The sequence below is a fragment of the Callorhinus ursinus genome, unplaced genomic scaffold (assembly GCF_003265705.2).
Source record: "Callorhinus ursinus isolate GAN/ISIS: 27379988/994484 unplaced genomic scaffold, GSC_fseal_2.0 scaffold26, whole genome shotgun sequence".
Lineage (NCBI taxonomy): Eukaryota > Metazoa > Chordata > Mammalia > Carnivora > Otariidae > Callorhinus > Callorhinus ursinus.
Genome location: NW_027397088.1, coordinates 23877714 through 23892916, shown reverse-complemented (window position 1 = coordinate 23892916; position 15203 = coordinate 23877714). Strand labels below are relative to the sequence as shown.

The 15203-nt window shown below is 40.0% G+C and overlaps 1 protein-coding gene across 2 annotated transcripts; it reads left to right on the top strand.

The window, feature by feature from the left end:
• The first annotated feature begins 73 nt into the window (after positions 1–73).
• Positions 74–14546, top strand: TDP2 (tyrosyl-DNA phosphodiesterase 2). 2 transcript variants are annotated; one of them, XM_025890895.2, is made up of 7 exons: positions 90–354; positions 435–520; positions 4025–4198; positions 4909–5000; positions 6494–6612; positions 8298–8468; positions 13416–14546. In XM_025890895.2, exons 1-7 carry the CDS (start codon positions 202–204, stop codon positions 13695–13697), a joined length of 1077 nt encoding a protein of 358 aa, XP_025746680.1. In that variant the 5' UTR covers positions 90–201; the 3' UTR covers positions 13698–14546. The 2 variants fall into 2 exon arrangements, with proteins under 2 accessions (XP_073733738.1, XP_025746680.1); XM_073877637.1 differs by lacking the exon at positions 8298–8468 and having other exon boundaries at positions 74–354.
• Positions 14547–15203: the final 657 nt, after the last annotated feature.

The following is a 15203-nucleotide window of genomic DNA, read 5'->3' as shown; positions in this document are numbered from 1 at the left end:
CGCCGTGTGCCCCGCCCCCGCCCCCGCCCCCCGCCCCCCGCCCGGGCCGCCTCTCCCGCGGCGCAGCCACGCCTATCGCCCTCCGGGGGCGGGGCGCGTTTCCAGCCGGGCGGTTGAGAAGGGTGCGCCGGGCGCCTGCGCAGATCCGAGCGTCGGCCCTCCCGCCCTGGTGAGGGGCGCGGTGGGCCCCGGGGCGAGGCGATGGAAAGGCCGGGCAGCTCGGAGGCGGAGCGGCCAGAGGGCGAGCCCGAGGTGAAGAAGCGGCGACTTCTGTGCGTGGAGTTCGCTTCGGTTGCGAGGTGCGACGCCTCCGTGGCTCAGTGCTACCTGGCCGAGAACGACTGGGAGATGGAAGTAGGCTTCGCCGCTCTCTTCCGCCTCTTTACCTCGGGCCGGGGGGCGCCCAGGTCTCACGGCTGTTTTGTGTTTTTCAGAGAGCGCTGAACTCCTTCTTCGAGCCGCCCGAGCAGGAGAGCGCGGCGGAGAGCCGTCCTCGCGCGGCGGCGGGGCCCGAGTCCTGGTGAGGAGGCGCGCGGGCCGGGCGGAGGCGCGGGGCTGGGGGCTTCTCCGCGCGCGCCGCCGTCCGGGAGGGAGACCGCTCTGCCGCGTCAGAGGAAGGACGTGGGCGCTTCGGGCTGAAGGAGGGAGGCCGCGTCGCTGTGGAAGAGCGGGACCCGGGGAGTCCCCGGCTTCCCGGGCTGTTCATTCATTCACTCCCTGCGGCGGACAGCGTGGTGGTGTGTGCGCTGCTCGCGCGGCCCAGCGGCCTTACTCCCCCCGGCGGCCTGGCCACCTTTCCGGGTTGGTGCCCCTCACCCTCTCCCTCCTGCCACGCAGGTTGTTACGGGGCATCCAACTTTCGCTTTCTCCAGTGGGCGTTTTCTCTGGCCTTGCATCCTTTGTAAAGATACTTATTGATGTAGAAATGGTTGGGGTTTGGAGCCCGCGACCAAGCAAGAAGTCTTTTTTTTTTTTTTTTTAAGATTTTATTTATTTCAGAGCGCGAGCGAGCGCGCGCAAGCATGAGCGCTGGGAGGGGCAGAGGGGGAAGCAGGCTCCCTGCTGAGCGGAGAGCCAGGTGCGGGGGTGGATCGCAGGATGCTGAGCCCCTGACCTGAGCGCAAGGCAGCCCCGGAGCGGACTGAGCCACCCAGGCGCCCAAGAAAGAATTTCTTGAGCCGTCTTTGGTTCAAAAAAGGTGGTTTTATTACAGCACGGGCACAGGACCCCTGGGCAGGAAGAGCAGTGGCCCATTATATGCTTTCAGGGTGGGAGGGGCTTAGGGACAGCGCGAGCCTCCAAGGTGTTTTGGAAGCAAGGTTTCCAGGACCTTAAGGGGGCTCGCTATTGTTAGGAAAAGGTCATTTGTTACCGTCTAGTAAGAACTCAGTCGTGAGACCCTTCAGATGAATATCGGTGGGTCCTGTGCTTGGGGGACGACGATTGCCAACACGTAGCTTTGGGGAGGGTGGTAGAGATAGAGGAAGTTTCCAAGGGTATTTTTGTATGTTGAAGTTGACTTACAGGATCCTGGGGGGGTTTGGCTGAAATTGACTTTTGACCTTAGCAAAGTATGAACATCAACGCAGCTGAGTTCCTAGAGGAAGGTCACGCTGCCTGTTTCAAGGACTTGTCAGTGGGCTGTAGGTAGTAAGGAAACTTAACTTTTCTTTTGCCTTTGTTTCCCACGTCATTTATTACCTTTGCCTAGAACCTTTTGTTCGACTCTTTCCGTGCGAAGTCATATTTACCTTAAGGCCCATCTTAGACAGGACTTACCTCCCGAGCAGCTTTCCTTGATCTCTCAAGTCTGGGTAGGTTTCCCCTTGTAGGTAATCTTAGAGCATCCTGCATGATCCCAGTCATAGTAACTTAGTTTAGGTTGTAATTGCTGTTTAATATTTTCTGTCTCCCATTAAACTACCCATTTGGTGAAGTCAGTATCTGTTTTATACATTGTTAATTTCCCGAAGTCTAGTACAATATTTGGCATATAAGAAGCTCTCAATAAATGTATATAAAGTTCTCCCAGATATATGGGCAACCTGTAGAGTTAACGGTTCGTAGTGAAGACACTTTTCTCTCTATGATCTTTCAGCTGCACCAGTTTACAGATGTAATAAGATCCTTTCATTAGGCTCCCTTCCCTGACTAGCCCTTATTGGGGGAATCGTCTCCCCATCTGCAGTGATAGAGCTCTGCCTCCCATGTTGTAGTATTGGCCTAGCTCAAGCTGGCCAGTCAGATCCTCTCTCCTGAGATTTCCAGACTGGGAGGAAGAGTTCAGTCTGAATCTTCCTGTGGAGCTGGAATGGTCACATGCTAACCTAATATTTGTGGGGAAAGCTGAGAATGGTGGTCTGCAGCAGGAGAATGAAGCCGAGGGAAGTTGAGTCAGTGGAGTCAGATCAAGAGAAAGCCTTGATTGCATTTCCTCAGGGATAGCTGCATTCCCATACCTGGCTCTGTGACATGCTTCTGTTTCTTCTAAATTCCTCTATTTTGCTCATAGGAACCTGAGTTATTTTCTGTCAGCTGCAACCTAGATTGTAACCAGTAAAGAAATTGGAACAGAGGGTCTTGATGCAGGGTGGTGAGTTCAAGCCCTCACTATTTTGAGGGTGGAGCCTACTTAAAAAAAAAAAGTATGTGCAGGGGGTGCCTGGCTGGCTCAGTTGGGAGAGCATGCCACTTTTGATGTTGGGGCTGTAAGTTCAAGCCCCATGTTGGGTGTAGAGCCTAACTAAAATTAAAATCTTTAAAAAAGAAAGAAAGAAAGAAATGGAAACAGAGGAAGTGGATTCCCTGAAATAGTCCCACAGAAAAAATCTGAATCCAGCTGAGTAATGGTGGAAGGGAGGACCGTTAGGAGTCCCCCATCCCAGAATTGTAAACTGGAACGTTTGTGACACAGTTGGCAAAATTTGAATAGGTCTTAAAATTATATAATAATGTTGTATAAGTGATAACTTTCTGATGTTCAGTAATGCTGGGTATAGAGGTAAGCCTGTCCTTGTTTCTAAGAAATACATACAAAGGTATTTATGCACACATTTCAGAATAAAAAGAGCAAAGCAAGTAAATGTTACATGAAATGTTAACATTTATGTGGGTGAATGGGGAAAAGAAATCTTTTTACTGTTTTACTGAAAGTCTGATTTTATTTCAAAATAAGTTAAAATAATAAGTTAACTAGATTTATTGTGGTGGTCACTTCACGGTGTTTACAAATACTAAATCGTTACATTGTGCCTGAAATGAATATAATGTTATATGTCAATTATATCTCAATAAAATTTTTTAATTAAAAAATTAAAATATTGACATTAAATTTATTAAAGTTATAAATATAAAAACCTATTTCTTAAATTTATGTATGGTATATAACTGCTTGGCAGTCACCTTTTAATAATGGTTTGTCCCTCCACTCAAATACCTGTGCCTCGGTGGGGATGGTGTGAGGTGGTGTCAGGACCGTGGACTGGAGCTTGTGCGTGTGGGCTCTCCAGCGTGGTAGTCTCAGGGTAGTCAGACCTCTTAGGTGATCTCTCAGGAGAGAATGTTCAAAAAGGCTTGAGTGAAAGCTGCGAAGTTTCATATGACCAAGCCACTTCACCTTTCAGTGAGGGGGCTGACAAATTGCAGCTGTTACTCACAATGAGATTTTATTTCGTATGTTTCATACATTTCACATATGATTTAAAGTGAATCCAAAATGGAAATCTTACACTACATAGTCTAATTTCAGGTCATAGTTTACAAAATCATTTTAGTGACTGACCCATGTCATTGAGGGATATTGAGTTGGCTCTAACTATGTAAGTGAGCAAACATTTGGATAACACGGTAAGAATCTATCTTTCCTTAGTTGTGTGACTTCTGCTCTACTATAGGCAGATACTTTCAGAGTTCTTTTAAAATTTATTTATCTGTAAGATGAGGAGTACAAATAGTTAGAAAATAATTTAAAATTAATCAGTTCAGAGATGATTTGCAGAGTTGTGCTTCATTGTAATCTTGCCAGTGTTGACCTAACGAATGAGGAGACAACTGATTCCATTAGTTCTAAAGCCAGTACATCTGAAGGGAATCAGCAAGAAGATGGCAGCGTGTTCTCTTTCATTACCTGGAATGTTGATGGATTGGACCTAAACAGTCTGCGAGAGAGGGCTCAAGGGGTGTGTTCCTATCTAACTTTGTAAGTATTATTACTTAGGTACAATGGTAGCATGATAACGTGGCTTACTTATCTACAAAGAGGGTAATGGTCAAGATCATGAGCTTTGGAATCCGATCTGAGTTCAAAATCTAGCTCTCAGAAGAAACATGTAAAAGAATGGAGAGTGATTGCTTCTGAGAGCAAGAGTGTGGAGGAGGTGGGGAGGGAACACTAATTTTTGTTAGATGCTTTCAGTACTGTTTCACTTAAGAAACTTTGTATGTAATTATTGCTCTGAAAGTAAAATTATCAGAATGGTCTGTGTCTGCTACACACTGGCTCTATGACCTTCTGTAATCCCTTGTAAACCACCGGAGTTCTGTGCAGCTCAGTTTCCTCATCATGGTTAACTGTTCCACGAGGACTGACAATTTGTAAGGCAATCTAATGGAGGGTGGGACCCTTGTAGGCTCTCCATATACTGATTTCCGTAGTCCATGATTCCAGTTCTTTTTACTTTAAAGTGTTATGATGTACGTTTTTCTTACTTAATTTGATCTTTACATTATTTGTAAAATAGCACAGATCTTATTTTATAGTTATCAGATATCAGTATAAACATTGAATATTAGGTGCCCTAGGGGGCAGTAATTTTGTGTTTCTTTTATGTTGTGGTATTTTGCTAATCTAGGTGTCAGCAAATGAAATAGTATACCTGGGATTTATTTTAAATTGGTGTTTTGAATTAGGTACAGCCCAGATGTGATATTCCTACAGGAAGTTATTCCCCCGTATTATAGCTACCTAAAGAAGAGAGCAAGTAGTTATGAGATTATTACAGGTAACAATTTTCCTGTTATTGTCTTTGTCTTTGAAAAATAGTCAATGAAAGAGATAAATCAAGGTTAGCCTACAGGAGCACACACCAGAAAAAGCAAAAATAAAAAAAGTTTGAGAAAAGTAAGCCAGACACAGGATACTAGAAAAACCATAGGAGAGTATGTTTTACAGTTTAATATATGTGAAAAGTATTGGGAATGGATGGTTTTTCCAGGAAAAATGTAAATTTTTAGCCAAAATTTTGAGACCTGGAGTAATTTTTTAGTGAAATTAATTTATTAAAAATTTTAAGTGTGATAAGTGCATTTTGGTTATACTTTTTCTAAAAGTCTGTTTTTATTCCTTTTAATTGATTTTGGGTTTTTTTCCTAGCTTTTTGCCCTGAATAGTTTTTTGACTTTCCATCTATTTTGTTTTTACTGAATGCATTTAATGTACCACACACTGGCTACATTCTATAATAGTTGGCTAAATCTCGTGTTTTCTTTGACTTTCACTTTTACATAGTATGTGATTTTAATTTTGATTTATAATAAATTCTCAGTTGCTAAGGAGAAGGTAATCTCTTGTTTCTGTTTTTCTTTCTGTCTTTGTGGGACAACTTTTCTGCATTCTTTGGGGATTCTTTTTGACTCTTTTCTGTTTTAGATTTCTGTTTTCTGAATACCATGCTATTCCTCCAACTTGGTTTCCTTCCTCTGTTTTAGATTTCTGTTTTCTGAATACCATGCTATTCCTCCAACTTGGTTTCCTTCCTCGTTTTTTTTTTCCCCATTGTATTGTGTAGGAACTTTCAAACTGGAGGATTGTGACCTTCAGTTCTGGAAAATTCTTTCCCTCTCTCCTTTCCTTCTCTGTCCCACTCACCCTCCCCCACCTGCTTGCACACTGCCGTTTTTCTAGCCCACCTACTGTCCTCCTTAGCCCTCCCTTTCCTTCCCTTGTTTCTTCCTTCTCCCCCTTTCCTCCTTTCCTGGTTTCCCTCTGCTCCAGTAAATCACTTTCCACTTCTTCAGCTAGTTTGTTTTCTGAAAAACAGTTGGAAGCTTTTATTCACTGCCCCTCTACTTCTATTCTTTTCTCTTACGATTTTATACATTTCTAGATTTTTTATTCATTTACTATGATTTTTCTGGTGCTTGCATGGTGAGAGGTAAATGCATGTTAGTTTGGCTCAGTGTAAGTCTCATCTTTCCTTTCAGAAATTTCTCAAATTTTCTTGCTTGATATTGGCATTAACCATTTTTGGCACTTATGTGAATTCTTTTTTATTTTTATATTTCTTCGATACATCCAGCTACATTTGGGGGGGGCATAAACATAGGGACTCAGTTGGCTGGCTGTCTTCACCTATTTTGAAATAATAGTTTACTTTAAAGATTCAGCTCCATTTAAGTATCTGTACTGTTATAAAACCTTCAGTAGGGGAACTTGTGATAAACTGCAAATACTCTTGACTTCTCAGCCTAAATTCTTTTCCACAAACATTTGAAGGTCGTGACGAAGGATATTTCACAGCTATAATGTTGAAGAAATCGAGAGTGAAATTTAAAAGCCAAGAGATTATCCCTTTTCCAAATACAAAAATGATGAGAAACCTTTTGTGTGTGTATGTAAGTAATTTTTTTAAATTGATTTTTTTTTTTTTTAAAGATTGAATTGTTTCTTATAGTTCCATTGTGGTATCTTTTTTTTTTTTTTTAATTGCCATTAGAGAAAATTTTGTCTCCAACATTCTTTTAAATAGTCTTAAAGAACATTGTAAATTAAGTTTTTACACAAATTTCAATACAAATTTATAAACATAAAATCCTGATCCATTAGGTATCTTCCTAAGAATACTCAAGAATTTACTAACAGTTCACATTTGCTTCCTAAAATGTTTTTTTTTTTCCTAAATGCATTGCATATGGTACTCTGTTATACTCGTGAGGCTTACAAGAATGAATCAAAAGATCTTACTCTCCTAGAGCTTATAGGTTGGCAAGGGAGAGATTGTAGTATATAGTAACTAAAATAAAGGAAAGGCATAAATGCCCCTGGAGGAGGTGTAATGATGTGCCATGGAAGTTTAGAGGTAACTTTTAGCTAGATTGTTGTTGTTGTTGTTTTAATTGAGGTATAACTGGCACAACAGTATATACTTTCAGATGTACAATGCAATGATTGGATATTTGTATATGTTGCAAAATGATCACCAGTTAACGTACACAGTCACAAAATTTTTTTCTTGTGATGAGATTAGCTAGGTTGTTTAGTGAAAGTTTGATGAGGGAATTTGTATTTGAATTGAGCCCTGAAAAATACGTAAGATGTAGGCATTGAGAAGAGTCCAGGTGGCAGAACCACCATGAGCAAACTTTGGCAGATTGTATATTGCAGGATGTGTGTATATATATAAGGGTATATGAGAAAGAACATATATACGTATAAACAAACATTATATTCAGTTGGGTATAGGGGGCATGAAAAGGAGTAGTGTGACAAGAAGTTGGTAAAATAGGTTGGATCCAAATTACGGAAGGTCATGAATGCCCAGTGTGAAAGAATCTGGACTTGATTCTGCAGGCAGTTAGTTTAAATAATTAATAGATCTGCATTTTTAGTATCTTATTTTTTTTTTTTTAAGATTTTATTTATTTATTTGACAGAGATAGAGAGCGAGCACAAGTAGGCAGAGAGGCAGGCAGAAGGAGAGGGAGAAGCAGGCTCTCCACCGAGCAGGGAGCCCGATGCGGGACTCGATCCTGGGACTCCAGGATCATGACCTGAGCCGAAGGCAGTCGCTTAAGCAACTGAGCCACCCAGGCACCCTGCATTTTTAGTATCTTAACTGCTAAATGGTAAATGATTCTCATTCATTTAACTGACTTCTTTTGAGTACCTATGTGCCAGGCTCTTGGTAATAGCAGAAAATAAAAGAACCATCTTTGCTTTCAAATGACTCATGACTCTGTAGGAGAGAAATAATTATGCTGTAATTCAGTGAAGGGAACTTTAAAATGCTATAGGAATATAGCGGAGGGAGCCACTGATTGCCTGGGGACATTGGGGAAGGACTCCAGTGGAGATGGCATTTGAGGTAGGTCTTGAAGTAGTAGTGGGTGTTTGCTAAGTAGTCTTTGGGAGCAGGATTATCATGTTACACCTTGACCTAGAAATATGAGCACAGTGCTGATTATGTAGTTTTGCTTTGGTAAATATATACCAATCAATTGTAATCGGTTGATTCTGTTATCAAATTTCAGCATTAGTGGTTGGTGAATTTTAACAACTATAACTGTTTATCCTGTTGCAGGCAAGTGTGTCGGGAAATGAACTTTGCCTTATGACTTCTCATTTGGAGAGCACCAGAGGGCATGCTAAGGAACGAATGAATCAGTTAAAAATGGTTTTAAAGAAAATGCAAGAGGCTCCAGAGTCAGCTACAGTTATATTTGCAGGAGATACAAATTTAAGGGATCATGAAGTGAGTGACAAAGTCAGTTCTGTGCTTGTGGGCAGATTATTGCTGTGGAAACTAATTTAGGTTTCTTTTGACCAAAGCTGTTATGTGTAAGTGACCTTGCAGATGCAATTCAGTAAATACTTGGCCTGTGCTGTAGGCCTGGCACTGGGGAAGCGGAAGCAGGAGGAGCGCTTACGTTATTGGGGGAAAACAGAAATACTGCATCTGAAACAGCCAACACAATATATGTTGATTAAAAAGAGGGGTATTAAGAAAGAGTTAAGAAAAGATTTAAGTTTATTTGCAGTATCTCAAGTGGCAAAGTGAAAAGAGCAGAAAGATTTGGCCATCACAATTGTCCCTACCTCTCTTCTGAGTTTTCTTTTTTCAGCTTTTTTTTTTTTTTTTTTTTTTTTTTTTTTTTTTTTTTTTTTACCCCCTTTTCCTGGTACTGCCATCTCCGGGACTGAAACAAAGTCTCTCTCCCCTTAGTTCATTTGAGACGCACTGGGATTTTTCAGGATCTGTAGACTTAGATCATAATAAATGGTAAGCTGGCCTTGCCTTTTCCCCCAGCTCTGGCTGAACTCACATCAGATTAGAAGTGAATTGAAACGTTCATTTCACTGTCATAAGCTCCAGGAGTAGAGGAAGAAGTGAAATGAGAAATGAAAGCCTGTCAGGACCTCGGAAGTGAAGGCAGTATCCTAAATAAAGTGGTGCTCTGCTTCTCTTTGTGATTTTGTGCCCTTGTACACAGATCATTTTTTAAAAAGTCTAACTATTGGACTGTTTGCAAATCAGTAACTTCATGGTAGCTGTTTTGTGGTACCTGGTTGACTAACTGACCTGCTTAAAAGAGAAGTCCTGTTTTTCAACAAATGGTGTTGGGAAAACTCGATATTCACATGCAAAAAAACAGAGTTGCATCCTGGCTTTATACTCTATATAAAAGTTTATTCAAAATAGATCAATGACCTATTATAAGTAAAAGCTAAAACGATAAAAAGAAAACAAAGGGGAAAAGCTTCATGACGTTGGATTTGGCAACAACTTCTTGGATGTGACACCAAAAGCATAGACAACAAGAGAAAAAAAAAAAAGATAAGATGAACTGTATCACAGTGAAAAACTTTTGTGCATCAAGGGGCAGCATGATCACAGAATGAAAAGGCAGCTCATGGAATGGAAAAAATATTTGCAAATCCTATAGATGACAAGTGAGTAATATAATTAATATGATATTGATGTTATCTGAAGAATTTCTACAATAAAGAAACCACCTGATTTAAAAATGAGCAAAAGGCTTAAATAGACATTTTTCCAAAGAAGAAATACAGATGGCCAATAAGTACAAGAGAAGATGTTCAGCGTCACTAGTCATTAGAGAAATGTAAATCAAAGCCATCATGAGATACTACTTTGCATCTGTTAGCATCAATATTAGCAAAATACCAGAAAATAACAAGCATTTGCGAGGATTTGGATTAGAGCCCTTGTGCAGTGCTGATGGGAATACCAAATGGTATAGCTGCTGTGGAAAATTGTGTGGTGATTCCTCCGGTTTCCATATGGTCCAGCAGTTCCACTTCTGGGGTGTATACCCAAAACAAAGAAAAGCAGGGTCTTGAAGAGGTATCTGTGCACCTGTGTTCACAGCAGCATTATTCACAATAGCTAAAACATGGAAGCAACCAAAGTGACCATTGACAGATGAATGGATAAACAAAATGTATATGCGTGCAGTGGAGTATCATTCAGCCTTAAAAAGGAAGGAAATACAACATGCTACAATATGGACAAACCCTGGACATTACGCTAAGTGAAATAAGCCAGTTACAGAAGGACAAATATTTTACGACTCCTCCTATGAGTTTCCTGAAGTAGTCAGATTCATATAGATGGAGAGTATAACGGTGGTTACCAGGAGCTAGGGGAGGATGGAAGGGGCAGTTAGTATTTATTGGGTACAGAGTTTCAGTTTGGGAAAATGAAAAGGTTCTAGAGACGGATGGTGGTGATGGCTGCACAGTTACATGGATGTACTTACTGCCATAGAACTGTGCTAACTTTTATGTTACATATACAGGCATACCTCAGAAGTATTGCAGGTTCAGTTCCAGACTACTGTAATAAAGTGCAATTATAATAAAGTCAAATGAATTTTTTAGTTTCCCACTGCATATAAAATCATGTTTATACTACTGGAGTCTATTTAAAGTATGCACTGGCATTATGTCTAAAAAAGCAATGTACATAATTAAAAAATACTTTATTGCTAAAAATGCTAACCATCTTCTGAGTTTTCAGCCAGTTACAAACTTTTTTGCTGGTAGAGGGTCTTGCCTTAATGTTGATCAGGGTGGTGGTTGCTGAAGGTTGGGATGGCTGTAGCCATTTCTTGAAATAAGACAGTGAAGTTTGTTGCATTGATTTGACTCTTGCTTTCCTAATTTCTCTGTACTGTGCAATACCTTTTGATAGCATTTTACCCACAGTAGAACTTCTTTCAAAACTGGAGTCAATTCTTTGAAACCCTGCCACTGCTTTATCAACTAAGTTTACATAATATTCTAAATCCTTTGTTGTCATTTCAACAGTTTTCACCAGTTGATTTCATCTCAAGAAACCACTTTCTTTGCTCATCCATAAGAAGCAACTCCTCATCATTTCAAGTTTTATCATCAGATTGTAGCAAGTCAGTCTCATCTTTAGGCTCCACTAGTTCTAGTTCTCTTGCTGTTTCTACCACATCTGCAGTGACTCCCTCCCCTGAACTCCTGAACCCCTCGAAGTCATCCACAAGGGTTGGGAGTCACCTTCTTCCAAACTCCTGTTCATGTTGATATTTTGATCTCTTGCCATGAATCATGAATGTTCTGAATGGCATCTAGAATGTTGAATCCTTTCCAGAAGGTTTTCAATTGATTTTGCCCAGATCCATCAGAGGAATCACTATATACGGCAGCTATAGTTTTATGAAATGTACTTCTTAAATAATAAGACTTGAAAGTGGAAATGACTCCTTGCTTCATGGGCTGCATAGTGAATGATCTGTCAGCAGGCGTGAAAACAACATTCATCTCATTGTCCATCTCCACCAGCTCTTGACAATGAGCAGGTGCGTTGTCAGTGAGCAGTAACATTTTGAAAGGAGTTTTTTGTTTTGTTTTCCTGAGCAGTAGGTCTCAACAGTGGGCCTAAAATAGTCAGTCATACTGTAAACAGATGTGCTGTCATCTGGGCTTTGTTGTTCCACTTGTAGAACACAGAGTAGATTTAGCATAATCCTTTTTTATTATTAAGCTTTTATTTTAATTCCAGTACAGTTAACATACAGTGTTATATTAGTTTCAGGTGTAAAATGCAGTGATTGAACAATTCCATACAGAGTTAGTATCATTCTGAAGGGCCCTCGGATTTTTGGAATGGGGACTGACCATTGGCTTCAACTTCAAGTCTGCAGCTGTGTTAGCCCCTAAAACAGTCAGCCTGTCCTCTGAAGCTCCAAAGCCAGGCACTGACCTCTCTAGCTTTAAAAGTCCTAGATGGCATCTTCTTCTAATAGAAGGCTGCTTCATCTACATTGACAATCTGTTGTGCTGTTGCAGACACCTTCATTAACTCTCCCAGCTCGGTCTTCTGGAGAACTTGCTCTAGCTTCTCCATCAGCACTTGCTGCTTCACCTAGCACTTCTGTGTTACAGACATGGTTTCTTTCCTTAAACCTCAGAACCAACCTCTGCTGGCTTCAGACTTTCCTTCTGCAGCTTCCTCACCTCTCAGCCTTCCCAGAATTGAGAGTTAGGGCCTTGCTCTGGATGAGGCTTTGGCCTAAGGGAATGTTGTGCCTGGTGTGATCTTCTATCTAGGCCACTCGAACTTTCTCTGTATCAACAGTAATGCTGTTTCACTATGTATGTGTTTACCAGAATGGCAGTTTTAATTTCCTTCAAGAACTTCTCCTTTGTATTCACAATTTGGCTAACTGCTTAGGGCAAGAGGCCTACAATTTGGCCTGTCTTGGCTTTAGATATACATTACTCTCTAAGCTTAATAATTTCTAGCTTTCGATTTAAAGTGGGAGACAAGTGACTCAATTTCAGTATTGTGTCTCAAGGCACGGAGAGGGAGAGAAGAGGGAAAAGCTGCATTGGGCTTTTTTCCTAAGAAAAACTGCTCAGTGGAGCAGTCAGAACACACAACATTAAGTTCACTGTCATATGGGCACAAGTACAATAGTAACATCAAAGATCCTGATCACAGATCACTGTAACCAATACAGAAATAATAAGAAAGTTTGAAATGTAAGGATTACTGAAATGTGACACAGAGACACAAAGTGAGCAAATGCTGTTGGGACAATTGCACCAGTAGACTTGCTCAATGCAGCGGTGTCACAAACCTTCAACTTGGAGAAAACACAGTGTCTGTGGAGTGCAATAAAAGGAGGTATGCCTGTATTTTACCACAGTAAAATGTTTTTTAAATCCTGGAGTGTGAAGAGGGAGGAGGATTTGATATTAAATTTCAAATGAAACTGAAGGCAGTTGACCTTAGTCGATCACATAAATTGTATACATCTACATTTATAGACTAAAATAGAGTAACAGTTTTGCCTACCTTTCACTTGTGTTCATTTTTCAAAAACTAATAGCAATAACAGAGGCTGTGAGTTTCCAGCCTTCTAAGTTTTATCGGCTACCCAGAGTTAGGAATCTGTTTATGGCAGAAGAGAAGGGCAAATTCCAGACCTCTCTGGCTGTTTAGGTATTTTTATATTAACTACTTATTACCATACAGCAAAATACCTTTCATAATATATTTAATATTAATACATAGTCTTGCTTTGGGGCAGTAATTTGTGACATTCTGATTTGAAATGATGCACTTAGACATAATAGTGAAACTTTTTTTAGTTCAGGAGAAAAAGGACTGAATCTTAAAGAGTTTTCTTTTTCATTTCAGGTCACCCAATGTGGTGGTTTACCCAGCAACATTTTGGATGTCTGGGAGTTCTTGGGCAAACCTAAGCATTGCCAGTATACGTGGGATACACAGATGAACTCTAATCTTGGAATATCTGCTGCTTGTAAGCTTCGTTTTGATCGAATATTTTTCAGGACAGCAGCAGAAAGTGGCCATATCGTTCCCCAAAGTTTGGACCTCCTCGGGTTGGAAAAACTGGACTGTGGTAGATTTCCTAGTGATCACTGGGGTCTTCTGTGCAACCTTGATGTAATCTTGTGAAGGGCTTTCCAAATAAGAGTTTTCTATCTTCTGAGTAATTTTGTTCTGGATTTTTGCAAATGTAATTTCCACCTGTCTGGAAAGGTAGGTTATATGGAGGAATTGATATACTACATCATTGTAAACAGGAGAAAACACTACTGTGATTTTTATTTTGTGGATTATGTACTCAAATTTCAGAACTAAATATTGATGTTTATTTAAACTAAAGCATACAGAATATGAGACTTCTTCATAAAGGCCACCGAGACCGTCAGAGCTCCTAATACTGCTCAGAGCTGCCGGCTGGTTCTCAAGCAGGGCCACGTTGTCCCTGGGCTAGCCTTTATATTTTATTTTTAAAATCAGGCACCAAATAGTTTATACTTTAAGTAAATCTTTAAAAATAAAAATAAGAGGTTATTGTGTTTGGGGGAATTGAATCTTTTAATTCAGGTAATCTTAAATGAAAAAAGCCATGATTATGTACATTTAAGTAGATGGCAACTATCCTATAGCAGACTTATTTTTGTCAGCTAACAGTACATGATTGGTAAACTATAAATGAAATCTTTTGATTTGAAATTCCTTTACTTTTTAAAATTCATGTTTGTCAACATGTCGCTGTTCATGTTGCCAACAGAGGCAAAATTAGTCTTGATAATGATTAAGGTTGGTGTTCTAGCTGCATTGGGCTTTTTTCCTAAGAGAAAAATAAATGTTTAAAGAGGACTAGCCTTTTAGTTTTACTTCTTATAAAATTGAATTATTTTACAGGAGAGGGATAAGGAGCACTTTTTAAACGTGCTTTAAAGAAACTTTCCTCCCCGTAAAAGAAATGTACTTTAAATAAAGAATTTTACTTGTTTATAGTTTGTTTCAGTATGCTTTTGTGCCCATGATGGGATTGAAGTTTTTACCTGCTTCCTGTTTCTGGCCCACTGCTGCTACTCACCTTTGTGAGGAAGAAAACCTCGTCTGTGAAGCTTCTCAACCCACCAAGAACTACCAAGCATACACTGACAACCTCACTGTAAAAAAGGAAAGCCAGGGGGAATAATTAGAATGAGAAGTCACAGAGCCTCATTTTCATCAGGGGTGTCAAAATTAACAGCAAAAACACCTAAAAAAAGACAAGCTGAATTTATATATAATATTCCCTTTGTAGTGACAATGGAAAGGAGATTTGTTTATACTTAATCATTTCAAATGAGAATGCTAATAGCATACATTATGGAGGCAATAGTTCATTTATATAGGAAAAGGATGTTTTTGGCATAAATTGCTTATTCACTTGGAAGAATAATTGTTGAAAGAACCATACCTTATATCACATTATAAAAAAAAATTAGATGAGTGAAAGGCTAATTATAAAAAATAGAATATGTAGTACTGTGTATTAGATTAAATAATTATCAAATTGAAAACCTTGAAAGCATTTTTTTTTAAGATTTTATTTATTTGAGAGAGATAGTGACAGAGATGAGAGAGAGCACAAGCGGGGAGGAGAGGGAGAAGCTGACTCCC